The 27,297-nt window shown below is 44.7% G+C and overlaps 1 protein-coding gene across 4 annotated transcripts in view; it reads left to right on the forward strand.

The window, feature by feature from the left end:
• pdss2 (prenyl (decaprenyl) diphosphate synthase, subunit 2) overlaps positions 1 to 27,297 on the forward strand; it is a 262,929-nt gene that overhangs the window by 111,479 nt on the left and 124,153 nt on the right. For all 4 annotated transcript variants that reach the window (XM_038799236.1, XM_038799235.1, XM_038799233.1 and 1 more), the window contains exon 4: positions 16,487 to 16,685. In XM_038799236.1, coding sequence (XP_038655164.1) covers positions 16,487 to 16,685 — 199 coding nt within the window. The remainder of the gene's footprint in view (positions 1 to 16,486; positions 16,686 to 27,297) is intronic.

Raw genomic sequence — 27,297 nt, forward strand, 5'->3', positions numbered from 1 at the left:
CCTCGGTGCATGTGACAATAAACAAATCCAAATGCAGAAAGCTATACCCAAGAACCCCAGTATTAAGGAGAATTCGGCTGACTCTTACAGCACAATTTCAAGTATTCTCCAAACTGGGACAGGCAGTCACCCTCACGTTCGAGATGACAAAAGACAAAGAAAAGTTCAAGGAGAGAAACGGACACAACCAGGCCCATGTTAACAATCCAGGGTCTCCCACAGAGAAAGTTAGACAGCAAGAACAAGAACTAAGATCGAAGAATCAAACTCCCACAACCGCATTCCCGAGGACAAAAGAGATCAAAAGACATCAGCACCGCCCCCAATAGGGCAAAATGTAACCTTGGAGCCAAGATCCAAGTCACAAAAGGAATATAGCCTTGTCCCAGTCTAAGACAGAGGGGGGGGGGAACTTATACCACCGAGGGCTGTCAGCGCAGCCCCCAAACTGAGGGGGCACCTTGTCCGTGCATTCAAGGCCCACCTTCCAACACGACCACCTCCATCCCGCAAGGGCGTAAAAATTAAGAGGAATATAGCTAACGCTCCTAACCCCTCGAAGAAAAATTAGAAAAAAGAGGAGCAAGAACTGTCAGAACTAACCCCTTGGATCCACCATATTAGGACAAAGCAAAACAAAGGCCGGCCAACCAACCGCCACTCTTAGGAAGAACTAACCAAGGATAAGGACTGGGCCCGACCTTCAGGCCTACCCCATCTCAATGTCCCTCTGAATATGGATCACTCATCCTGGGACCCCCACGGCTCCCCAAAGGAGACGTCATCGCCTGAGGGGCAACAGGAGAATGAACGCAACAATCCCCCCCCGCCCCCCCCATATCTCGTATTGTATTATTTGTTAGCTTTCTTAAAAAGCTTAATTACTGGCACTGTATTTATTACAAGGGCCGTAGAAATTCTGGGCACCGGAGTATTTACTTAATATTAACATACATGCCATCGAGGTCATACAGCCAACATTGCAACAATTCCTGTGGGTTAGAAATGTGTCATTCAAAAGAGCGATAATTTCAAGCAGCGAAGTCCCTGTGCCGAGGATGCCATTTTGGAAGTGGACAGTCTGAACAGATTGCAGCTGTGTGTTACAGCCCTCTTACAGCCTTACCTACTGTTATACAGGCTGCCTGTGGGACCGTGACTGGTCCCCCAAGCTTACTGTCACATCTGTTACTTCAGCCAACGTGGATGGGAGTGGGATGAGCAGGGTAGATGTACATTTGAACACTAACAACAAAAACTAGTGTGAAGGAAGCAGTAGAGCCCAGTAATAGAGGAAAGAAACTTTTTTTTTTTGAAATTGTGACTGATTTGACAATGTAAGAGCAAATTTATGCTCTATTTTTGAAACCCCAAAGAGCCATTTTGGATCCTATATGGAAAGTTTTAACCTCCATCCAAGAGCAGTGATTATTATTATGAGTCAATTAAGATAAAGTCAATTTTGCACATAGCACGATCCCTACAGTGCAGTGAGTTTAAAGGCAATCTTTTAAATTTGTTTGTGATGGTGTTGAAGGATAAATGTTGATTAAAACACTGGGAAGACTCTACTCTCGCAACGGTGTTGTCAGGTTTATGGCCTTGCTAAACCAGTGAATGAAGCTTGATATATCACAGGATTGTTATGGGTGCAAAAGGAGGCCATTCAGCCTATCCAAATGAGCATTATCACTTAGTGCCATTCTCTTATCTTTTCGCTGTGCTACTGTGCATTGCTTTGATTCAGATAATTATCTAACGCCTTCTTGAGTGGCTCGATTTGAACCTGCCTCCAGCACTCCCATGCAGTGCACTCCAGACCCAAACCACTCGCTGCGTGAGAAAGAGTTTTTTCTCAGATCACATTTGTTTCTTTTGCAAATCACCGTAAATTTGTGCCCGCTCGTTCTTGATCTTTTACGAGCGGGGACAGATTCTCCCCATCTGCTCCGTCCGGCACCCTCATGATTTTGAACATCTCGAACAAAACTCCTCTTGGCCGCCTTCTCTGTAAGGAAAACAGACCCGGCCTCGCCAATCTATCCTCGTAACTGAAGTTTCTCATTCCTGGAACTATTCTTGTAAACTTCCTCTGCACTCTGTCCAATGTATTCATATCCTTCCTGTCGTGTGGCCCCCAGAACTGAAGTTTAACTGGTGTCTTAAGTTCAGAATCGCCTCCTTGCACTTATATTCTTTACCTCTTCTAATAAAGCCCAGGATACTTTTATGTTTTGTGTCTGAACTGCCATTTAGTACCTAACAATGCAGCACTCACAGTATAGCACCAACGTGTCAACCAACGTTACATGCTTGAGAAACATTGAGCATTTTTACGGTAATTTCATTCCAGTGTTAATGTAAACCTACCTATGACATTAATAAAGCTTATTATTAGTCATCAATTTCAAGGTCCTAATGAATAAAACATGCTATGTCCTCCAACAGACCCTCTTCCCCCCCCCCCCCCCCCCCCCAGCCCCCTCTTTATAACATTTCAAAGTTAAAAGTTGCAAAATATCAATTACTGAGTTACTGCAGTATACTTCACAAGACTGAGTTTTTAAACTTCTCTATGATAGTCAATGCTGTTATAATACTTTTGTGCCGTGTTCCAGCTGTGAAGAGATATCACAATGACATTCAGTTGAAAAGGATCCTCTTCACCTCCACAAATTACACAGCAAGAATAGCTAATAAGAGGCCAACCAACCTGTTACGTAAAAACTCTTCAGTTACTAAAACAAAAATAGCTTCATTTTCTTAAACTTCGCATTGTATGTGATTCCATTCACAACCGTTTGCATCCAAGGTCACCCATTCTCATTCAAGTAAAAGTCAAATCACCATAGTCCCAGATGACCATCGGCTGCTTTCTCCATTGAGGGAGAGCTGACTGGTGGTGATTTAACCCGAGGGTCACCACACCTCAGGCGAGGGGCAAGGTTGAGAATGCGGGGCCTTCATGAATAGCCCAGATACCATTGTTGACCAACACTGCAGGACAGGCCTTTTTGCTCAATAGATGACTTCATTTAGGATTAATAACAACCAAATCATTCCACCAAGTCTTGGAAAGTCATCATTCCTTCGGATGGGAATTGTGTTTCGGTCCACCTCCACTTTCATTCACAAGCATTTTGAACTCCGCATCCCCAGATCCCTTCAATACAGTTATGAAGGTTCCAGCTGTATCAGCCTCTGCAATGAATGAAACAGCTGGAGAGCCTCAGGTGTTTCAAAACCCTGTCGAGATGTGTTATTGATATGTTTGGACAGTTTTAATACTAGGGTGTCTCATCATTCCTGTTAAAAAATGAGTCAAGAAAGGTGGCAAGCAATATCGAATATGGAGCATAGCAACCTAATTCACTCATTTATTCACTTTACGCAAGTAGAGTTTCAATAACCTACTTGTTAGGGAACTACCAGCTATCCAGCCACATTGGATTTGTATTAGAAATACTTATGACACAGAGGAGGCTATTTGACCCTTTGTGGTCCATGCTGCCCAAAAATGCACCACTCAGCCAAATTCCAGCTTCTAGCTCTTGGTGTGTTACTCTGTAGCTTAGGTACTTACGATGTATATCCAAGTGTGTTTTTTAAATGTGACTAGGGATTCTGCCTCTACCACCCTTGCTGGAGTGAGGTTTTTTTGATACTATGTTTATTAAAGATTTTACATTTTTACCAATGTAACCATAAGCAAAAAGGATGTTACAATTTACACTATAAAAGAAACACAACCAACATTATAGATCACATCCAAACCACCCCCCCCCCCCAAACAATTGATGGTAACTGACTCATTAAGAAAGGAAATGAATGGCTGCCAACTCCAGTAGAACCTCTCAACCAACCCACTGACCGTGTATTTGACCTTCTCCAAGTGCAAAGATTCCATGAGGTCACCCATTCAGGCCAAGGTACTGGGCGGAGTGGGAGACCTCCATCCAAACAGAACTCTCTTCCAGGCTATTAACGAGGCAAAGGCGCGAACATCCGCCTTCACCCCTATCGGCAGCACCGGTGAGTGCGATACCCTGAAAATGGCCACCAAAGGACAAGGCTCCAGTTCGACGTTAAGAATTACTGACATGGTGCCAAAGGCAGAGACCCAAAAGCTTAGCAACTTGGGACACAACCAGAACACACGAGTGTGATTAGTCGGCCCCCCAGAACACCACTCACACTTGTCCTCCATTCATGTCTTAGCCTTGGTCAGATGAACCCTATGCACCACCTTAAAGTGGATCGGGCTGATCCGCGCACAGGAGGATGTGGAATGTACCCCATAAAGTGCCTCACTCAACACTACCTTGTCCGAAATAGGTTCTCCTCACCTCCCACTTCACCTTCACCTCATCCACCGCTGTCGACTCCACTGACAACAGCTGGCCATAGATACCCGAAATGCTTCCCCCCCACCCCACCAGACCCGGCTAAAGACAGAATCCTCCTCAATAGGGAGGACGGTGCGGACAAGGGAAATGAGGGAAGTGTCTTTTGAAAAAAGTTACAAATCTGTAAGTATCAGAACAAGTCCGCTGCAGAGAGTTGAAACTTTACCGACAGCTTCCTAAAGCTGGAAAACCGCCCCTCCCCAAATATCTCAAGACTCCTCCCCTCCATTGGCCTAAATGTCGAGTCCAAACTTGACAGCACAAAAAGATGGGTACCAATAATAGAGGCCAATGACATGGAGCTAAGCTTAAAATATTACTTCCATATCCTCAGGGTAGACACCACCACCAGGTTCGAAGAAAACCTCGCAGGGGAGAACAGAAGTGAGGCAGTTACCAAGGCACCCAAACTAAAGCCCTGAAATTAACTCTCCATCTGTCTCCATATGGAACTCGGATCGCTATACCACTCCAACAGCTTCTCAATTTTAGTCACCCAATAATAAAATAGCAAATTGCGTACCACTAAACTAACAAAGAAAATTGTGGAAAATTGAGAAAATTGCAAACACAGTTATAACAGATGGCCCTACAGATCCATGGGGCCTTGCCCGCTCAAATGAAGGAGGACGCCAACTTGTTAACCCTAACAAAGAAGGACTGGGGAGAAAAGTGGGGAGACATTGAAAAAGAAATAAAAACCTCAGGAAGGTATTCATTTTAATCGTCTGGACCCTGCCCCCCAGGGACAGGTGGAGGTTATCCCACTTTTGTAAGTCCAATTTAACCCCATCACCAGTCAAGCATAGTTGCTGGAATGAGGTTTAAAACTGCAAACCACTTGCGCCAAGGGGCAAAGGGCTACCAACCGAACCAAGCTGTTACTGAAATTGCACAAAATTGCTTTGAGAAGTAACAATGAGTGTTGTACAAGCATCTTACAAGACAGCTAAATAATTCAGGATTAAGATGCAGCAGAACAACTTCTTTTGTCTTCACCGTCTGTTATAACTGCCTTTGCAAAGTGGATTGTTTCCTCAATTTTCTTCATTAGTAGTAGAATTTGTTTTAATTATACAGCCGTATTAATGATTCACTGTTATTGTGGTTGTTCAGTTCTTCCTAAATTTAACAAATCCGATTAGGTGTGTCTGCTAAACCTTTGTATAAATCAGTGACTCCATGAGGACTTTCCTGTAAATCTGTTACTCTTCTTGGGCATAATCAAGGTTCATCTCCTGTTGCGCATCACTTTTTGTTTTCCGAGCAACTTGAATGAGTTCCTCTGGATTCTGTTCCCTCTTACGCCTGTCCGATACACTGATTCAGCTTTAGAATTTCTAAAAAATGTCACCTTTATTAGAAAATAAGTTGGAGGGTTTGAATCTAGATTTCAAGCATAGAGGCTGAATATCAAAAATATAGAAGATCAGGGCAGTTAGGCATTTCAAACTGCAGTGGATCATCGTTTCAAGCACTTTTTCTTTTTAAAAAAATGCTTGAGACCCCCCCCCCCCCCCCCCCAACAAGAATGAAGAATGATCAGATTAGCAACTTCAGTAAAGTGCTTGTGAGGAAAAAATAAGTATTTGTAAAATGTTTACATGCAGGGATATCTTCTATCCTAATACTGGACACAACCATAAGACTATAAGACATAGGAGTGGAAGTAAGGCCATTCAGCCCATCGAGTCCACTCCGCCATTCAATCATGGCTGATGGGCATTTCAACTCCACCTACCAGCATTCTCCCCATAGCCCTTAATTCCTCACGACATCAAGAATTTATCTATCTCTGCCTTGAAGCCATTTAGCGTCCCGGCCTCCACTGCACTCCGCGGCAATGAATTCCACAGGCCCACCACTCTCTGGCTGAAGAAATGTCTCCGCATTTCTGTTCTGAATTTACCCCCTCTAATTCTAAGGCTGTGCCCACGGGTCCTCGCCTAACGGAAACAGTTTCTTTGCGTCCACCCTTTCTAAGCCATGTATTATCTTGTAAGTTTCTATTAGATCTCCCTTTAACCTTCTAAACTCCAATGAATACAATCCCAGGATCCTCAGCCGTTCATCATATGTTAGACCCGCCATTCCAGGGAACATCCGTGTGAATCTCCGCTGGACACGCTCCAGTGCCAGTATGTCCTTCCTGAGATGTGGGGCCCAAAACTGGACACATACTCCAAATGGGGCCTAACCAGAGCCTTATAAAGGCTCAGTAGCACATCGCTGCTTTTATATTCCAACCCTCTTGAGATAAATGACAACATTGCATTCGCTTTCTTAATCACAGATTCAACCTGCATGTTTACCTTTAGGGAATCCTCGACTAGCACTCCCAGATCCCTTTGTACTTTGGCATTATGAATTTTCTCACCGTTTAGAAAGTAGTCTATGCTTGGATTATTTTTTCCAAAGTGCAAGACCTCACATTTTCTCACGTTGAATTGCATCAGCCGTTTCCTGCACCACTCTCCCAAACTGTCTAGATCCTTCTGCAGCCTCCCCACTTCCTCAGCACTACCTGCCTGACCACCTAACTTCGTATCATCGGCAAACTTTGCTAGAATGCCCCCAGTCCCTTCATCCAGATCATTAATATATATGGTGAACAGCTGCGGCCCCAACACTGAACCCTGTGGGACACCGCTGGTCACCGGCTGCCATTCCGAAAAATAACCTTTTATCCCAACTCTCTGCCTTCTGTCAGACAGCCAATCCTCAACCCATGCCAGTAGCTCACCTCGAACACCATAGGCCCTCACCTTACTCAGCAGCCTCCTGTGTGGCACCTTATCAAAGGCCTTTTGGAAATCCAGATAGACCACATCCACTGGGTTTCCCTGGTCTAACCTACTTGTCACCTCCTCAAAGAATTCTAACAGGTCCGTCAGGCATGACCTCCCCTTACTAAATCCATGTTGACTTGTTCTAATCCGACCCTGCTCTTCCAAGAATTTAGAAATCTCATCCTTAACGATCGATTCTAGAATTTTACCAACAACCGAGGTTAGGCTAATTGGCCTATAATTTTCCATCTTTTGTCTTGATCCTTTCTTGAACAAGGGGGTTACAACAGCGATCTTCCAATCGTCCGGGACTTTCCCTGACTCCAGTGATTTTTGAAAGATCTCAACCAACGCTTCCGCTATTTCTTCAGCCACCTCTCTCAGAACTCTAGGGTGTAGCCCATCGGGGCCAGGAGATTTGTCTTCACAACGGTCCACCTCCACCACCTACAGTAGAAGCAAGCAGCTCTCAACACCATACTTCAGTAGTTGAGAATGCAAACCTAGTTCTGATCATTTTTGGATACAATTATTTGCTTTCAATCCAGGAAATGAGACATCACTGACTTTTTTCAACTTTTTAAATTAAAGAAATAAATAAATTTAGACTACCTAATTTATTTTTTCCAATTAAGGGGCAGTTCAGTGTGGCCAATCCACCTACCCTGCACATCTTTTGGGTTGTGGGGGCGAAACCCACGCAAACTCCACACGGACAGTGACTCAGAGCCGGGATCGAACCTAGGACCTCGGTGCCGTGAGGCAGCAGTGCTAATCCACTGCGCCACCGGGCTGCCCTTTTTTTTGCCTTTTCTTTTTAAACTGCTCATTATTTGGGCTCCCCAACTTCCATATTAATAATCTTTATCATTATTAGTGTCACAGGTAGGCTGACGATAACACTGCAATGAAGTTACTGTGAAAATCCCCCAGTTGCCACATTCTGGTACCTGTTCAGGTACACTGAGGGAGAATTCCGAATGTCCAATTCACCGAACAAACACTTGCAAATTCCCCGCCAAGCCACACACCATCCTGACTTGGAACTATATCGCCGTTCCTTCACCGTTGCTGTCAAAATCCTGGAACTGTTGCTTCACAGCGCCGAGTTCGATTCCCGGCGTGCGGAGTCTGCACGTTCCCCCTGTGTCTGCGTGGGTTTCTTCTGGGTGCTCAGGTTTCCTCCCACAAGTCCCGAAAGATGTGTTGTAATTTGGACATTTTGAATTCTCCCTCAGTCCAGTGTACCCGAATAGGCGCCGGAATGTGGCGACTTGGGGCTTTTCACGGTAACTTCATTGCACTGTTAATGTAAACCTACTTGTGACAATAAAGATTATTATTATAAAAGCAAATTACTGCAGATGCTGGAATCTGAAACCAAAGAGAAAATACTGGAAAATCTCAGCAGGTCTGGCAGCATCTGTAGGGAGAGAAAAGATGACCCTTTGTCAAAGCTTATTATTTGTCAAAGATTATTATAATAATTATTATTATTAGTATTATTAATAGCACTGTTGGTGTACCTACACCAAATGGACTGCAATTTGGCTCACCACAGCCTTCTCAAGAGCAATGTATTAAATAAAAGGACAGCATGGTGGCAGTCGTTAGCATTGCTGCCTCACAGTGCCAGGGACTCGGGTTCGATTCCGACATCAGGTAAAGGCGTGGAGTATGCACATTCTCCCACGTCTGCATGGGTTTCCTCCGGGTGCTCCGGTTTCCTCCCACAATCCAAAGATGTGCAGGCTGGGTGGATTGGCCATGCTAAATTGCCCCTTAGGGTATAGTTTCACGGCGGGGAATTGGGCCTAGGTAGGGTGCTCTTTCGAGGTGTTGGTGCTGACCCAGTGGGCTGAATGGCCGCTTTCTGCACTGTAGTGATTCTATGAAGCACGTCTTGCACAGTGACTGGTCAGAGAACCCGCTGCTCGGAGCAGTACTGTGGCACAGTGGTTAGCACTGCTGCCTCATGGCGAGGTCCCAGGTTCGATCCTAACTCTGGGTCACTGTCTGTGTGGAGTTTGCACATACTCCCCGTGTTTGCGTGGGTTCCGCCCCCACAGCCCAAATATATGCAGGTTAGGTGGATTGAACACGCTAAATTGCCCCTTAATTGGAATAAAAAATGAATTGGGTACTCTGTGTTCAAAGTCCTTCTCTCACCTGATCTGCATGGATTAAGCCTGTGACATGTTCGTTCTCTGTCAAGAAGACACAAATGCAATGGACGTTGCTGCTATGCTGAAGCGTTGAGCATTTTAGATTAAGGCCTGTAGCTCAGTGCAGTACCTTAATTGCCAAATTATATTTTATTTTTGTGGACGACTGAATTTTACAATACGAAAACAAATGTGAGATAACAATGGAATTTCCTGTATTCTTGGACATTTTCTTTCTTGTAAGTTAGATCCTGCATTTTCAACAGTTGTTTGGTGGGATGAAGGGAGGGGGTGGGGGGGGGAATAATTTCCCTTGCAGTTTTCACTAGCATGTCTACCAATTGCTGAATCAGTTTTCACACTGAATTGGTTGAATTACTCTACGACTATTAAACCGAAGATGGGCTGGGGGGGGGGGGTGGTTCATAATGTTGTTATGGTTGACGAACATTCTGACATCTGTGACATTGCCATTGCTGTGAAGGAGCTAGCAGCAGACTGTTCTTGAAAAGCAGATATCTTGAAAACAACTATAACACAGAAATAGTCGTCATTCAGTTTCACAATCGTCTTAATCAGATGTGTGTCGATTGTCCCTTCACTAATTTCTGTACATGTCTCTGTTTCACAGACGGTAGGTTCGAGGCAGACTATCTTAAAACTTGCTGGTTTCAATATCTGCACCAGTTGAACTACTGGATTGAGATGTAATCCATTTCATTGTGTATTTGAAATAGGTGTGAATTATTGATGCTGAACTTCAGCCAGGGATCTTGAGAAATCGGATTATTTTAAAAGATGGTTTTATTCAATTCACAGACTGAAGTGATTTTTTAAAAAATTGCCATTTCTTTAATATAATGAACACGTTGATATATTTGGTACTTTAGCTTGTGTGTTAGTTACTTTTCCTGTTTATTGCAGCTAATGTAGTGCTGCGCAATACTATTAAAACTATTGCTGTCAAATGTCTTAGTCTGAAAATTACGTTCTCCAATCTGGCCTGTTGCACTCGACTAATTTCTTTTGCACAATGGGATTTGAACATATTAGCCTACCTCTTCAGAAATGCTCGATATTATCTTGTTCGCTTTAACGTGACTGATTTATTTTTGCGCTTGCAGTAAATGGGAAGAGATACAACTTTACAACAGGAGTTAAACTGCTTCAGCGAGCCAGCTTTGTGAAGTGCAGCCTGTCCCTTGAAAGCCTAAAGACTAATTGTTGTAAATCATTTTAAGCGCACTCTGAGATCTATTGGGTAAACTCCTTGACCGCACAGTGCAGAAAGTGATTGTTTTAATATACATTATGTTGTTGTTACACTTGGGTTGGGGGGGTGGGGGTTGGGTGGGGGGGGTGGGAGTTGGGTGGGGGGGGGGGAGCGAGGAATCACTTGCGTCATTGCGATTGATGGACGATATTTCTAGTTAACTGGGTGACCTCCTGTGGCATTGCCCATAGCGGGGGGGGGGGGGGGGGGGGGGGGGACGACAAAAGAAATTGAGTGCAGATTGAAGTCCAAATGCGGTTTTGAGCCTTTCATCCCACCAATGCCACCAATGCATTCTTGAAAAAGTAAACTTTCTGTTCCAGGGACAGCAGCGGTGTCAGTGAACTCCAGAATTGCAAACGATAAACCCTTGTTCAGAAAGGGGTGTAAAAGGAGCAGTTTACCTTTGGTAGTGGGGAAAATCATTGAAACAAAATCAATGGTCACTTGGATAAATGTGGACTAATTAAAGGAAAGTCAGCACACGTTTGTTGAAGGCAAATTGTGTTCGACTAACTTGGTTAAGTTTTTTTTAATGAGGGAACAGAGAGGCTTGATGAAGGTCAAGTGGTTGATGTGGACTTTTAGAAGACATTTAGTTAAAAAAAAAAGGCTTGCTTGCAAGGTTTAAGCTCATAGGAAAAAAGGAGAGGGGCAGGATAGATGCAAAGTTGGCTGAACGACAGAAAACAAAGCAGTGTTGAATGGTTAGGTTTTTTTTTTGACTGGAGGAGGGAATGCTGTAGCCACCTGGGGTGACCACTGCCCAACACAAAATGGAAGATTGCAAGGAATGCAGGGAAAATGGACATGTTGCAAAAGCAAGCAGCTTGCAAAGCGCTTGTGTATTCTGGCTACTGCAGAAACCAGTTCTGAATGCTGCAGAAACCAGACAGCACTGTGAAAGAAAACAAGTTAACATACTAATGAGGCGATACCGGGCGATCCCCAGGTACAATGGAAACAAGTTAACACAAATTGATACATTTAATGGAAGGCCAGACTTTCCGGCGCCAAAAGAAGTCCAAAACAATAAGTCCCAAGAACCGCCCAGGGATCGAGGAACTGCCCCGTTATTGGGGAATTCAAATCAATCGATTGGGAAGAGACCCAATCGATTGCAAGTGAATAGAGAGTCCGCCAGACCCTGAGAGAGGTATAAGACAGAGACCCCGACCCCAGCTCTCTCTCTCTGCCAGCCTCTCCTTGACCAGCCAGCCCTCCCAGCAGAACACCGTTGCAGCAGAAGAACCTTGAGGAGGAGAGGCCTGGACAGCAGCCGCCAACACGTAAGTGTCATACAACGCACGCTACGAGAGTAGACACTCCTGACCCCCTTTAATGAAATGAAAATCGCTTATTGTCACGAGTAGGCTTCAACGAAGTTACTGTGAAAAGCCCCTAGTCGCCACATGCAGTCCATAACTACTGGAAGCCTGCGGACCCAGGACAGAGCTAGAGGCCATTGTTCCCTGATCCGGCAGTCCCCTTATCCAGATAAGCATTTGGCCTATTAGTGGTAGGATTAGCCTAGTCTTATAGTTTTATATGCATGATTAGTAGATTACTGTAATATAATAAACGTGTCTTGTTTGAACTTACTAACTGGTGTATGGATTTATTGCTTTGAACTTGAACTTGAAACTTGTGGCGGTATCTTAACGATACCTGGCGACTCCAAAGCTAAGGAACGAAACAGAGCCAAATTGAGTGTTAAGCACACTTACCCAGAACGAGCAACAATGCAGAGAGGTTTCTCAGAGGTTTGTGTTAGTATTCAGGCTTTTTGTGATTGTATATTAATGACTTGGCCTTGAAGGGCACAATTACAAAATTTACAGGTGACACAAAACTTGAAATTCCTGTGAATTATGAGTAGGATAGTGAGAGACCTCAAGAACTGGCATAAACAGGGGCTGGTTTAGCTTACAAGGCTAAATCGCTGGCTTTTAAAGCAGACCAAGCAGGCCAGCAGCACGGTTCGATTCCCGTACCAGCCTCCCCGAACAGGCGCCGGAATGTGGCGACTAGGGGCTTTTCACAGTAACTTCATTGAAGCCTACTCGTGACAATAAGCGATTTTCATTTTTCATTTTCAACAGACTGGTAGAATCGGCAGACACACGGCAGATGAAATTTAATGCAGAGAAATGTGAAGTGACACATGTTGGTAGGAAGAAAGCGAAGAGACAATACAAAATAAAAGGGTGCAATTTTAAAGGGTGTGCAAGACCAGAGAGATGTGGGGATAAGTATGCACAAATCTTAAAGCTGGCAGGACAGGTTGGAAAATGGGGTTAAAAAGCATGTAGGATCCAGAGCTTTATAAATATATAAAGGCAGAGTACAAAAGCTAAGAAGTTATGACAAACACAAGTAATACTACAGGTCCTGAAAGTCTGAAGTTAAAATAAAATGCTGGAAATAATTAGGCAGTATCTGTGGAGAAATGTTTCAAGTCAATGACCTTTCATTTCAAACATTGACTCTGTTTCTCTCCACAGATGCTGCTTGACCTTCTGAGTATTTCTAACATTTTCGGAAGTTATGGTGACCCATTATAGAACATTGGTTTGGCCACAATGGGTGTTTTGCGCCTAATTCTGGGCACTGCACTTTAGGAAGGATGTGAAGGCTTCTGAGAAGGTGCAGAAAAGGTTTATTAGTACGGTTCCATTGCCAGAAGGGTCGAGAACCAGAGAAAAACGATTGGTGGACTTCCGGTGGCGGCCAGGATGAAGTAGGTCACAGGTCCGATTGCTCCCGCCGGTGATAGGCTAACAGACCTTTTTCGACCGGATTGTTCGGGACTTTGTGACCTGAATCGGTGGAGGAAACAACAGGGAAGAGATTTCCCCCCCCGGGATATGGACGGCTGGACCAAGAGTGGTTGAGTGAAGCAGCTTGGATCGAAGCAGGAGCAGTGAGGACAACAGACCGGGCGGCGAAGCATGGCGGACGGTAGGAACCAGAGAGCGGAGGCTCACTGGCCAAGGGAGCGGAGGCTCACTGGCCAAGGGAGCAGCAGATGGAGTTTTTCAAGAACTGCTTTACCAAATTGAAAAGAGACACGCTGGACCTGATGAGAGCGGTGATGGACCGAATGTTCGAGACACAGGCGGTCCAGGAGAAGGCGATCAAGGAGGTTGAGTCGAAGCTTTCCAGCCAGGAAAACATGATAACAGTGCTGGAGCACGAGGTGGAGGAACTGAACGCCCGCCAAAAGAGGATGCAGGAGCAGCTTGAGGAGCTGGGAAACAGAGCCAGAAGACAGAACCTAAGGATCGTTGGCCTTCCCGAAGGCAGTGAGGGATCGGACGCGGGAGCATACGTGTCGAGTATGTTGGAGGCGTTGATGGGACCGGGGGCCTTCCCTCGACCCCTGGAGCTGGATGGGGTGCACAGAGCCCCCGCAAGGAAGCCCAAGGCAGGCAACCGACCGAGGGCCCTGGTGGTTCGCTTCCACCGGCTTTCAGACAAGGAACGTGTGCTGCGGTGGGCCAAGACGGAGCGGAGCAGTAGGTGGGAGAACTGCGAGGTGCGCATCTACCAGGACCTGGGTTCGGAGCTGGCCAAGTGACGTGCGGGGCTCATCGAGGTAAAGGCGGCCCTCTTTAAAAAGGAGGTGAGGCTTGGAATGCTGTATCCAGCTAAGCTTTGGGTAATGTTCGAAGTGCATCACTACTACTTTGAGTCGCCAGATCAGGTTTGGACTTTTATTAAAGAGAAGAAACTGGACTTGAACTGAAGGACACAGTTTACAGTGGCGGCAGTTTGTTAATCTAATTTGTCCTGATCAGGTTTGGACTTTAATTAAGAGAAGAAACTGGACTTGAACTAAAGGACTTTTGGCTTCCAGTGATGTAATGTGGTGGCGGTTTGTTAATTTAATCTGTAGTGTACTGCTCCATTCAAGAAGGTACTTAGTCTTGGCAGAGAATATGGACTGGAGGGACGGTTGGAGGGCGCATTGTTTCGGGGGTTTGCATGAGAGGGATGGGGAGGGGGTGGGGGAGGAGAGGGAGGGGGGCCCTGCAGTCAGTATCTTTCGGCGGGGAAGTGGGGCCTCTGTTCTGGGGTACTGGCTCTGGGCTGGTTAAGGGCTATGTAAATGCCCTTTAGAGAGTAGCTGTTTACTCACTAAGGAATGCAATCAAGTTAATGGGTCTTTTCTGTGTGGGTGGAAGGGCCTGTGGGTCGAGTAGACAGGCGCCAAGGGTAGGGTTCAGCGAGGCTAGCGTAGGTCAGGGGGCACTAGGGAGCGTCAGAGGAGGGGCGAGCTCAGGCCAAGCAGGTGGCTAACCTGGGAGTTCAGGCTTTTGGAGTAGGGAAGTTTGGGGAGGGAGGCGGGTGGCTGCTGTGCGGTAGGGTATGGAAGGCACAAGTGGGCCAGGGGTTGGCACCAGGGATACCCCAGAGGGGGAAGTCACTTTTCGACTTTCAGGGAGAAGTCTAGGGTACTGGCAGCAGCAGCATCCGGGGAGAGGTGGGGGGGGGGGAGCCACTTTAGTTTAGAGGACCATATGTGGGCTGTGCAAACAGAGCTGACAGGGGAAGTGCCGTATTTTGTTTGTTTTTTTCCCACTTTGTTTTCGCCATGTTAAGGTTCTTTGCTTATTGCCTTTTTTCTGTAAATGTTACAAATTTGTTTTAAATGAAAAAGAAAAAAAAAAAGAAAAAAATGATCGGTAAAAATACCAATGGTTTTTGTGCATAGGTTCGAGGCTGAGTGTCCTGGTTACAGCGCCACTCCCTTTTTCCCCTGCCAGGTTTCTTCCAACCCAGTGATGATAGCTGCTTTGAGGATTTGAATCAATTTAGGCAGCATCTTAAACTGGGTTCCATGTCGCTGTTGGCTCTCATCTGCAGGATCTATAGATTAGTGCCGTCTGGCCTAGATTCATCGTTTAGGGCATGGGAGAAGGAGGGGTTGGAAACGTTCAGGGACAAGTTTCTGGAGGCTTGGTTCGCTTGTCTAGACAAGTTGTTGGAGAAGATCCGGCTCCCAAGTGGGAATGTATACAGGTACTTTCAGGTGCGTGATTTATTTACGCAAGGAGCTTCCTTCATTTCCCCTGGTCCCGTCACTCACTCATGGACAGGGTCCTGTCCTTGGCCGAGTTGGGGGAGGGTAAGATTTCAGATATCTGTTGGCAGGTATTGGCAGCGGAGGAAGTAAAGAGGAAGTGGGAGGGTGAGCTGGGTGTGGGCTTTGAGGAGAGGGTTTGGAGGGAGGCTCTTTACAGTGCCAACTTCACACCGTCATGTGCAAGGTTAAGCCTGATCCAGTTGAAGGTGGTGCACCTGACTAGGGCACGTATGAGTGGGTTCTTCTCGGGTGTAGAGCAGTGCTCTTAAGGGCAAGCAAATCATGCCTGAGCTTGTTAGTTTCTGGGTCTCCTTTTTTGATACACTGTCAGGGATTTGGGGCGTTCAGCTGGAGCCGTGCCTGTTGGTGGCCATTTTTTGGAGTTTCGGACTAGCCATGCTGCAGATGGGTACAAGGGCCGATGTCCTAGCCTTCGCCTCACTAGTTGTCATGGTGGGAGTTGAACCCATACCCCCAGAGGATTAGCCTGTGCTACTGGATTATTCATTCCAGAGACATTACCACTGCATCACTGTATTCTCCAAAAGAAGAGTTGAGTTGCCCTCGCTGAGAAACAGCAAGGCAAAGAGCCTTTTTTTTCTGTGTGGTAACTATGCTTTGATTCCATGATACCCAAGTCTTTACTATGAACGGATTGAAGGGTAGCGATGCTCCTTTAACATTCCATCGGTAGGGAGATAAGGAATTGCTTGTTTGGGAGCTTGGATGTACAAGTCATTTATAAGTCTGTACTCTCTTTTTAGTCAGCGGAATCTGGCCGAAATTACAGAACTGATCCACACAGCTTTTCTGGTGCATCGCGGAATAGTGAACATTATGGAGGTGACATCATCTCATGGATCATTGAAGGACATGCAATTTGGCAATAAGATGGCTGTCCTGAGTGGAGACTTCCTTCTTGCGAATGCTTCTACAGGTCTTGCTCAGTTACAGAACACTAAGGTACCAGGCTGTTCCTTTGTATTGCTTTTGTAACATAAATGAGAGCACATTATTTTCATTACAAATATTTGGGGCCTCACGGTAGCATGGTGGTTAGCATCAATGCTTCACAGCTCCAGGGTCCCAGGTTCGATTCCCGGCTGGGTCACTGTCTGTGTGGAGTCTGCACGTCCTCCCCGTGTGTGCGTGGGTTTCCTCCGGGTGCTCCGGTTTCCTCCCACAGTCCAAAGATGTGCGGGTTAGGTGGATTGGCCATGCTAAAATTGCCCGTAGTGTAAGGTTAATGGGGGGATTGTTGGGATACGGGTTACGTGGGTTTAAGCGGGGTGATCATTGCTCGGCACAACATCGAGGGCCGAAGGGCCTGTTCTGTGCTGTACTGTTCTATGTTCTATGTTCTATTTATTAATTAAAATTGCAATCTAAAACGACCTTACAAATGTTTGTAGTAAGACGTAGGAGCCTTTTCTGTATTAATTTGACATAAAAGGCTAGCTGTGCAACTGCTGTCGTGCACTATAACCCCCCGAGTATACTAATCTTTCTCTCTCTTCCCCCCGCCCCCCCCCCCCCCCCCCCCCCCCCCGGCCTCCTCAGGCAACATATAATGTGGGAAATTCACCAACTCTGGCTTCAGTCATCTCAGCTCCTTAAATTTTTGTGTTCCTATTTTGTCTCCTTTCTCCACTCTTAACGGCCTTCTTCAACTTGATGTTTTCAACCAAGCTTTGGTCACTTTTGCCAGCATGCTTGGCATCTGCTCCTGTTTAATTTTCTCTGGAATTTCCTCTTTTAACCCTACACCCCTACCTCCTCCCTATCCTTTTAAGATTTTCCTCAAAATCTTTGGCTCCGCGTGCTTATCCTTTGGCTCAAGCAATGCTGTGAAGGACTTTGGGATGTTCTTTGACATTTAAAGGCATTTTATAAATGTAAGTAGTTAATGGCTGGGTTAGAGAAGCACAGTTCCAAAATTAAGTAAATATAAAGTATTGCCTGCCAAAACAAAATTGACCTTCTACCTTGTGCGGAATGAGGGTTTGGTATTTCTTTGGAATGGGCTGTGGGGTGGGTGGGGGGGGCAGAGACAAATCACATTTGAATATAAATGCATCTTTATATCAGCTTGGTGCTTTTCAAAAACAATCTTTTGTCAGTAAATTAAGATTTGAAATGCAGATGTAACCTTGTTCCCAAGCTTGCCATCTTGGTGCATACAAGTATTTTTCAGAGGTTATTGCCCTCTCATTAACATTCTCTTTTGTGATCTCACTGGGAAAGAAACACAGTACGACTTGGTGGTCCAGAGATCAAGCAGGCCTATAGACCTCTTCTAATGCTACTGTTGAGTTGCTGCTTGGGGATGCATGGAAATTGGACAGTGACCACCTCAAACTGAATGCCTGCCATAATGCAGTTCATAGAATGATTCATCATAGAAACAGGCCACTTAGCCCATTGTGCTTGGATTTCAAAAAGCAGTTAGCGCAGTTGTTATTTGGTGGTTTACGATAGCAAAGCTAAAACTGTGCTGCACATTCTATTGTCAAACTTAACAGCTTCAAATAAATTGAAAATGAACTATTAAAAAAAAATCACTGAGGATGTGAAAATCCTGTTTAAATTGTTGTTTTAAGCATTATAAGCAGCTTTTATTTCTGCTACATGTATGTTAAGTTTCTTTTACTTTACCTCAGATTATGTAAAAACAATTAACGTAGCAGGGGAGGGGATAGTTCCGAGGCATGCCCGATTTAACAATGTGGAAAATAATGAACTTGCCATCCGTTTGGAGGAACCAGCTGAGATTGTCGGTTGTTATTAGGCATGTCAACAGTTAATTAGCAAATATTACTATGTCAAGAAATAGTTACGCTGTGGGAAGGTGTAATCATTTTCAAAACATTATTGTGCTACAGCCAGTAACAGATGGAGACCCACTCTTGTCCATCTGCACAATGCATTCATCTTCATGAGCATTTAGGGGGAGCAATTAAATGTGAGGTTGAGGAATTTCTATATTACACAATTTTAATGAAATGCAAATCTCTTTGATTATTGCCAAGGGTAACATTAGCTGTGTCAATTCTTCTTCCTCAGGCATTTATTTGCCTATGGTTAGCATGGGAGTGTTTGCAGAAGGAAATGCTGAGATATAGTTAAAATATTCTGTTTTTGTAGTCTTTAGAATTTATAGCAAAGTTGCTCTTTTTGTTGTGTTGTAACACTATGAATTGCAGGTATACTTTAACTGTTTAAGCCTGGTCTTGTGTAACTAAATGTATTATCAGAAGTGACAAAATGCCTCTGCGATGACAGACTTGAACACCATTAAAGAATGATACTGAAATTATGCAAATAGCGCAATAATCACTAAAATCCACTTGGACAGATGGGTCTTTAGATAATTTTTTTAAAAGCACAATATTTCCTAATTGAAAATGCCTCCATGTTTTCAGTGTCTTGGAATTAACCGATGACTCTTGAAAATTCTGTTTGGTTTATAACAGCAAAATAGCTTTTTTGATTGCTCATTTTTGGAACGTTAAGTGATTGACACAATCTCTGTCCATGTGTTGGTGAAAATGTCATGGTCTTTTGAATGCAATATTTCTATTTGGAACATCTTGCATGTTGTTATTATGGACAGGCAGGAACTCTTGCATAGTAAAGTCCCACCATTCGCGACTTGCACTTTCATGAATTCACTTATAACAGCAACAAGGAAAATTACAGCACAGGAACAGGCACTTCGGCCCTCCAAGCCTGCACTGACCATGAACTAAAACCCCCTACCCTTCCGGGGACCATATCCCTCTATTTCCATCCTATTCATGTATTTGTCAAGACGCCCCTTAAAAGTCACTGTCGTATCTACCTGCACTAAAGTCTTTGTACACCAGACTGTCCATTGCCAACCCAAATTTTCTCTTATTCTCTTAAGGTAGTGGTTAGCACTGTTGCTTCACAACGCCAGGGTCCCAGGTTCGATTCCCAGCTTGGGTCACTGTCTGTGCGGAGTCTGCTCGTTCTCCCCGTGTCTGTGTGGGTTTCCTCCGGGTGCTCCGGTTTCTCCCCACAGTCCAAAGATGTGCAGGTTAGGTGGATTGGCCATTCTGGTGTCCAAAAAGGTAATGGTGGTATTGCTAGGTTACGGGGATGGGGTGGAGGTGTGGGCTTAGGTGGGGTGCTCTTTCCAAGAGCCGGTGCAGACTCGATGGGCCAAATTGCCTCCTTCTGCACTATAAATTCTATGATTCACAGTTTAAAAAATAGAAGCCAATTTTAGAAAATACTAAAAAAAGAAAAACAATCGCAGTGAAGATTCAATAAACGAAAGGAAGGTGTCTGTGACGTATTCCCTGCAGCAGAAAGTGCACTTTACACGTGTCATCTGCTGTTATTTGCATGTGGGCGTTCTTTGTTGCTGTGATTTAATTCCTGGGTAATTCCATATCTGGGAAATCTTTTAGCCTTTATTTCTAAGCTGGTATAGTACAGTACAGTAACAAAGCGGCAAACATCCTAGAAAGTGATGGCACTTGCCCTGAAAGCGACAATGGGTGGAATTTCCCTTTTTTGCACAGAATGCTGGCTGAAGCGATGCAGCAGTGCCGGGGGACTACTTGGGCATGTCCCTGTTCCCCACCTAGGTCTATAGCTTGAGAGTCCCCGGCAGGTTCCCTTTGCCTGGGTCACGTTTTGCAAAATCAGTTGTAAACCTCACCGTCACTTCAGTGTGTGTGTGTTGGGGGGGGGGGGGGGGGGAATGATATGCGGGGAAGCCCACTAATTATATTTAAATTTATGAAAATTAGGTTCCCGACCTTCCTCGGCGGGAACCGCGTTATGTCACTGACGAGGGGGCGGGTAAAATTAGAAAATGGGATAGCGCCAGGGAGAATCTCGCTTTTTGACTCCTGTGGGATTTTACGGTCCATGAGCATGGGTGCAAAACTCCCGCCAATTTACAATAGACTAAAAAAATGATGCAAGTGCTGCCATGCTGACCAGGGAATACAGTGTCAATGAAGCTACGATTAGGCACATTAAGCTGTCTGAAGATAAAAAGAGGACCAGTGTTAGTGTTTCTGGTAGTCATACTGCCAGGGTAACTTTTTAAGTAAGAGGGACCCTACAATTCCTTTCCCCGTTCAAAGTTCACTATGTGCTTAGAAGTTTCAGCCCTGAAACCTGGTGGAACTGCACCCCTTGACCCAGATCCACGATTGCTGGAAAGAATTCAACATCCTCACAGAAATGGAATGATTGAGGACTCGTGCAATGGCGTTAGAGAATCAACCAATAATTCCGGCTGGAAAATGTTTGGCTTCAGGCTGTAAATTATTTCACTGGGTTCTTCAATGTGGATGCTGAGGTAACCATGATTGTTGGATTTGCAAAACAAGTTGGAGGTGTGGGATTTGAAGACCTGGCCACAGATAAAGTGAAGGAGTTGCTTCAGTCTCATCAAGCAGACTCTACAGAAGAATTGGAGGAACTGATGATATTAAGTGAATTTAAACAGCAGCAGGACGATGCGCCCAGGAAAGCTCATTTTACACCCAAGGTGATGGCAGAACTCTTTAACTGAAGATTTGAAAAAATAGGTGATAGTCTGTAGGAACATAGGAATTAGGAGCAACAGTAGACAATTCAGCCCTTCAAGCCTGCTGCACCATTCAATCAGATCATGGCTGATCTCTTCCCAGTCTCAAATCCACTTCCTTACTTGTTCCCCATATCCCTTTGACCCATTTTTAAATCAGAAATATATCTATCTACCTCCTGAAACCATTTAATTATTCAGACTCCACGACACTCTGGGACAGCAAGTTCCACATATTCACCAACACCTGCGAGAAGTAGTTCCTCCTCATCTCGGTTTTAAATCTACCGCCTCTCAACCTATATATCTGTGACCTCCTTGTTCTAGATTTCCCGCAAGGGGGAACATTTGGTCGACATTTTTACTTAATCAATCCCTTTTAATATTTTATATACCTCAATCAGTTCCCCTCTGATCCTTCTGAACTTCAGCAAGTATAAGCCCAAACTGTTTAATCTCTCCTCATATATCAATCCCTTCATCCCTGATGAAACTCCTCTGAACTGCCTCCATAGCCACCATATCCTTCCTCAAATAAGGAGACCAAAACTGGACACAATACTCCTGATGTGGTCTCACCAACACCCTATACAATTGCAACAACACTTCTCTACTTTTACACTCCAGTCCTTTTGTAATAGATACGAACATTGCATTTGCTTTTCTTATTACACTCTGTACCTGCATACAGACTTTCTGCAATTCATGAACAAAGACACCCAGATCCCTCTGCCCAGACGCATTTTGAATCTGCTTTCCATTTAGATCATAATTTACCTTTCTATTTTTTCGGCCAAAAAGGATAACCTCTCACTTATCCACATTAAACTCCATCTGCCAAATTTTGGTCCAATCTCCTAGCCTATCTCTCTCCGTTTGTAAAATCTATATCTCCTCTTCACTGCCTGCTTTCCCACCCTTTTTAGTATCATCCGCAAATTTTGCTGTTACACTCGGTCTCTGCTTACAGATCATTTATACAGATTGTAAACAGTTGAAGTCCGAGGGCTGAACTCTGCGCCACCCCACTAGTTAAACTTCGCCAGCCAGAGAAAGATGCATGTAACCCGACCCTCTGCTTTCTATCAGTCAGCCAATCCTCAATTCAAACTAGTATTCTATTCCCAATCCCCCGCGATCTCACCTCTGAATCAGTCTTTTATGCAACTATGACACTAACATGGGAAAAAGCATTGCCTTTTGTGGAGTGATTGACACTGTTATTGCTCCTTACCGACAACTTTACAAAATTGTATAGCAAAAGGTGAAGCAGTCAAAAATAACATTTTTTTAAATCTACATCAGCCACTTCACCCACTCCCTCCACTCAAGTGAAGTACAGTCCTGTAAGTGTGACAAATTTTACATAGTTCTTGTTTTAATACTTTGTTAAACAATTTGTCCAGTAAATATCTCTTAAATGTATTAAAAACATAGTTTTTATCACCTTTAGTCCTTTTTTAAATGTGAAATTTTAGGATAGCTGGAACCTATCTAATGAATCCCATTGTAAAGTATGATTTCCATTCACGATTTTGCCGTTTGTGAGATTCCTCCGCAGTGTAACCCCCGTGAGCGGCGGGAATTAGAGTAGAGTATTTTAATGGAATGAATGGTGGACATTGTATAGTTCAGAACTTTGCTTGGTTGTCTTTGGAGAGTGCTGACAATTTTTCAGTCTTTTCCCTTGGGAGGGAAATTATGATGGAGCCCTGAGTTTTACATGGTCCGTTATAAGAATGGGTTCAGGATCAAATGGCCTTTCAGATTCCATAATTCTTTATATCCTTAAACCTCTTTCAAAGGCACATAACAAAAAGAGCAGATGGGCCATCAAAGACCAATTTTGAGGCATTTTAACTTGTACAAATTGATTTGGAAGGTTCTCCATCAACTGTTCATAATAACACATGGCCCCTTGAAGACGCATAAGAAGGGATGAATGATTTAGGCGTGCATACAAGAAAAACTTTCCTAGTTGCGGTCTGTCCAAACTGCTTCATTTTCACATTTACAAATCTTCTGTTATTATCGAGGTAGTTTAACTGTTTCCTTTCACATTCATTGAAACTATTTGTGCACAATTATGTTTCAACATGGTCGTCTTTAACAATTACCTGTTACCAGTTTCAACGGCAAAAACATGGGGCATTAAAATTGAAGTTTGACATTCCTGTGGAGTTGTAGTTTAGAAATTTAAGCTTGTTTCATATTTTAGGATTTTCAGATAGCCAGGCCATGAATAGAGGTGCTGCTCGTACAAAGTTATATCTATTAAGAAAGCATCTTTTGCTGTTAAAACTACTATTTCATGGTGCTGGAGGTATTTTCTATAACGGTTTAGATATTAAATACAGAGTTCCTCCTGCAGATGACAGTGACCTATCTGGCAAGGTAGTACACCAGTTATGATCCTGGGCTAGCGACTCAGAATTTGGAAGTTCAAATTGCACGCTGCAAGTTGTGAAACTGAATAAATTTAAGACCAGGAAAAAGTGACCATCAAAGCTGATTCAATCATGTGGCCACGAGCTGGTTACCCACTGTAGTCGCCTAGCAAGTTGGTCACTTGTGTAAATAATCACTAGTTGAAGAAGGTGGCCCATCACAACACTTCAGGACAGTCGGGGATTAGCAATAGGATTGCTCACAACCTGTGGCTAAATACAAAAACAACAGTGAAATTGCAATGAGTCAAACTCTGATGATCCATGACCTGCTTGTTATACTTTCTTCAGGAGTCAGCCTCAATTTTGAACTCTACAAATGCATGTTTTACATAACGGCACCTGTTTACTGTAACTGGTCACAAGGGATCAAGCAGGCAAAATGGACTGTGTTGCGATGGTACGTGGGAATTTAAGATTCGCCCACACAGAGGAGAGCCCACATGGCAAGCGACGAAGAGAAAATGGTTCCAATAAAACGACTGGCATGTGAGACAAGTTTCCAGCTACAAGTCATAATATTTGTTAACTTGTCAAGTAATTGTGTTGCCACAAGGGAATTCAATGTTATTGAAATGGTACAGGAATGGAGGAGGAAGGGGCCCTTGAAGTAGATGCCCAAGGCCAAATACACCATGAGAACAGGGGCCAGCCATTTTCTCGCCTGATCGCGAGAAACGTGACAGAATGGGCCCTCATAAATGGTTACATCGTCATCATAAAGGCATTGTTTTTATATGCACTTAAGTGGGCCAAATGAAACACTAAGCCCAGCAACAATTTCAGAGCAGCAGCTAATTGGTGAAGTAGCCTTATGGAATGAAAATTCCGAGTGATTCCGAATTAATTCTATGAGCTTCTTGCAGTGAATGGCATAGTCAGTGCATTTAAGAAAAACTGTTATAGGTGACTTGACTTTAGCAATTGTTATGGAAGTTGTTACATTCATTAGTTTATGATTTTTACACAACATACAGCAGTCCCCTAGAGGCACTTCAAAATTTGGGATGGGCTTCTCTCTCGCACTTGGCTTCTATGCACCTAATTTCTTTTTCCCTTCATTGCGCGTCACAGGCTAAGTCAGCATTTGTTGCTCATCGCTAATTGCCCTTGAACTGAGTGGCTTACCAAACCATTTCAGAGGACGGCTAAATGCCAGCCACATTGTGTGGGTCTTTTTTTAAATTAATTTGCGGGACATGGGCCTTGCTGGTTAGGCCAGCATTTGTTACCCATCCCTAGTTGCCCTTCAGAAGGTGGTTGTGAGCTGCGTGATTGAACCACTGCAATCCCTGAGGTGTAGATACACCCACAGTGCTGTTAGGGATGGAGTTCCAGGATTTTGACCCAGCGACAGTGAAGGAACGGCAATATATTTCCACCTGGAGTGGTGAGTGACTTGGAGGGGAATCTCTAGGTGGTGAGGTTCCCAGGTGTCTCCTGCTCTTGTCCTTGTAGATATTAGTGGTCATGGATTTTGGACGGTTCTGTCTCAGGAACCTTGGCGAGTAACTGCAGTGCATCTTGTAGATGGTACACGTGACTGTCACTGTTCGTCGGTGGTGGAGGCTTTGAAAGTTTGTGGAAGGGAGAGCAATCAAACAGGCTGCTTTGTCCTGGATGGTGTAGAGCTTCTTAAGTGTTTTTGGAGATGCACTCATCCAGGCAAGTGAAGTGCATTCCATTACACTCCTGACTTGTGCATTGTTGATGGTGGATACGCTTGTGGGGGGTCAGGAAGTGAGTTACTTGCCATAGGATTCCTAACCTTTGACTTGCTTTGGTAGCCACAGTTAATATGGCTAGTCCAGTTCAGTTTCTTATCTGACTGCCAGGATGCTGATTGTGGGGGATTCAACTATGGTAATGCCATTGAATGTCAAGGACGATGGTTAGATCCTCACTTGTAGGAGATGATCATTGCCTTGCCCTTGTGTGGCATGATTGTAACTTGCCACTTGTCAGCCCAAGCCCGGATACTGTCCAGGTCTTGCTGCATTTGGACATGGCCTGCTTCATTATCTGAGGAGTTGCGAATGGTGCTGAACACTGTGCAATTATCTGTGAACAACCCGTTCTGCCCTTATGGTGGGAGGGAGGTAATTGATGGACAGCACGGTAGCACAAGTGGATAGCACTGTGGCTTCATAGCGCCAGGGTCCCAGGTTCGTATCCCAGCTGGGTCACTGTCTGTGCGGAGTCTGCACGTTCTCCCCGTGTCTGCATGGGTTTCCTCTGGGTGCTCCAGTTTCCTCCCACAGTCCAAAGATGTGTGGTTAGGTGGATTGGCCATGATAAATTGCCCTTAGTGACCAAAAAGGTTAGGAGGGGTTATTGGGTTTCGGCGATAGGGTGGAAATGAGGGCTTAAGTAGGTCGGTGCTGACTCGATGGGCTGAATAGCCTCCTTCTGCACTGTATGTTCTAAGCAGCTGAAGTTGGGCTCGGACACTACCCTGAGGAGATCCTGCAGTGATATCCTGTAGCTGGGATGATTGACCTCCAACCACCACAACCATCTTCATTTGTGCTAGGTATAATCCAATCAGCGTAGAGTTTTCCCCCGGATTCCCATTTACTCCAGTTTAGCTAGGGCTCCTTGATGCCTTACTCCACAAATGCTGCCTTTATGTCAAGGACAGTCATTCTTACCCCATGTCTTGTTTTTTGCTCTTTTGCCTATGTTTGAATCAAAGCTGTAATGAGGTCAGGAACTGAGTGACCCTGGCGGAAGCCAAACTGAGCATCCGTGAGCAGGTTATTACTGAGTAAGTGCCACTTGATAGTATTGTTGATGACTCCTTCCGTCTCTTTGCTGATGGAGAGTAGACTGATAGGGAGGTAATTGGCTGGGTTGGATTGGACCTGTCTGGGTAATTTTCCACATTGCCGGGTAGATGCCAGTATTGTAGCTGTACTGGAACAGCTTGGCTAGGGGTACAGCAAGTTCTGGAGCGCAGGTCTTCAGCACTATTGCTGGAATATTGTCAGGGCCCATAGTCTTTGCAGTATCCAGTGCCTTTAGTTGTTTCTTGATATTACGTGGAGTGAATTGTATTGGCTGAAGACTGACATCTCTGATGCTGGGGACCTCCAGAGGAGACCGAGATGCATCATCCACTCGGCGCTTCTGGCTGAAGATTGTTGCGAATGCCTCAGTCTTTTGCACAGCTGTGCTGGGCTCCTCCATTGTTGAGGATGGGGATATTTGTGGAACCCCTTCCTCCAGTGAGTTTTTTTATTGTCGTCCACAAATCGCTGGCTTTTAAAGCAGACCAAGCAGGCCAGCAGCACGGTTCAATTCCCGTACCAGCCTCCCCGGACAGGCGCCGGGATGTGGCGACTAGGGGCTTTTCACAGTAACTTCATTGAAGCCTACTCGTGACAATAAGCGATTTTTATTTCATTTCATTCATGGCTGGATGTGGCAGGACTGCAGAGCTTAGGTCTGATGCATCTGTTGTGTAATCGCGCAGCTTTGTCTATTACTTGCTGATTGTCACACAAATAGAATAGTCCTGTGTTGTAGCTTCAGCAGTTTTTAGATATACCTGGCG

Source organism: Scyliorhinus canicula, chromosome 6 (genome assembly GCF_902713615.1).
Source record: "Scyliorhinus canicula chromosome 6, sScyCan1.1, whole genome shotgun sequence".
Classification (NCBI taxonomy): domain Eukaryota; kingdom Metazoa; phylum Chordata; class Chondrichthyes; order Carcharhiniformes; family Scyliorhinidae; genus Scyliorhinus; species Scyliorhinus canicula.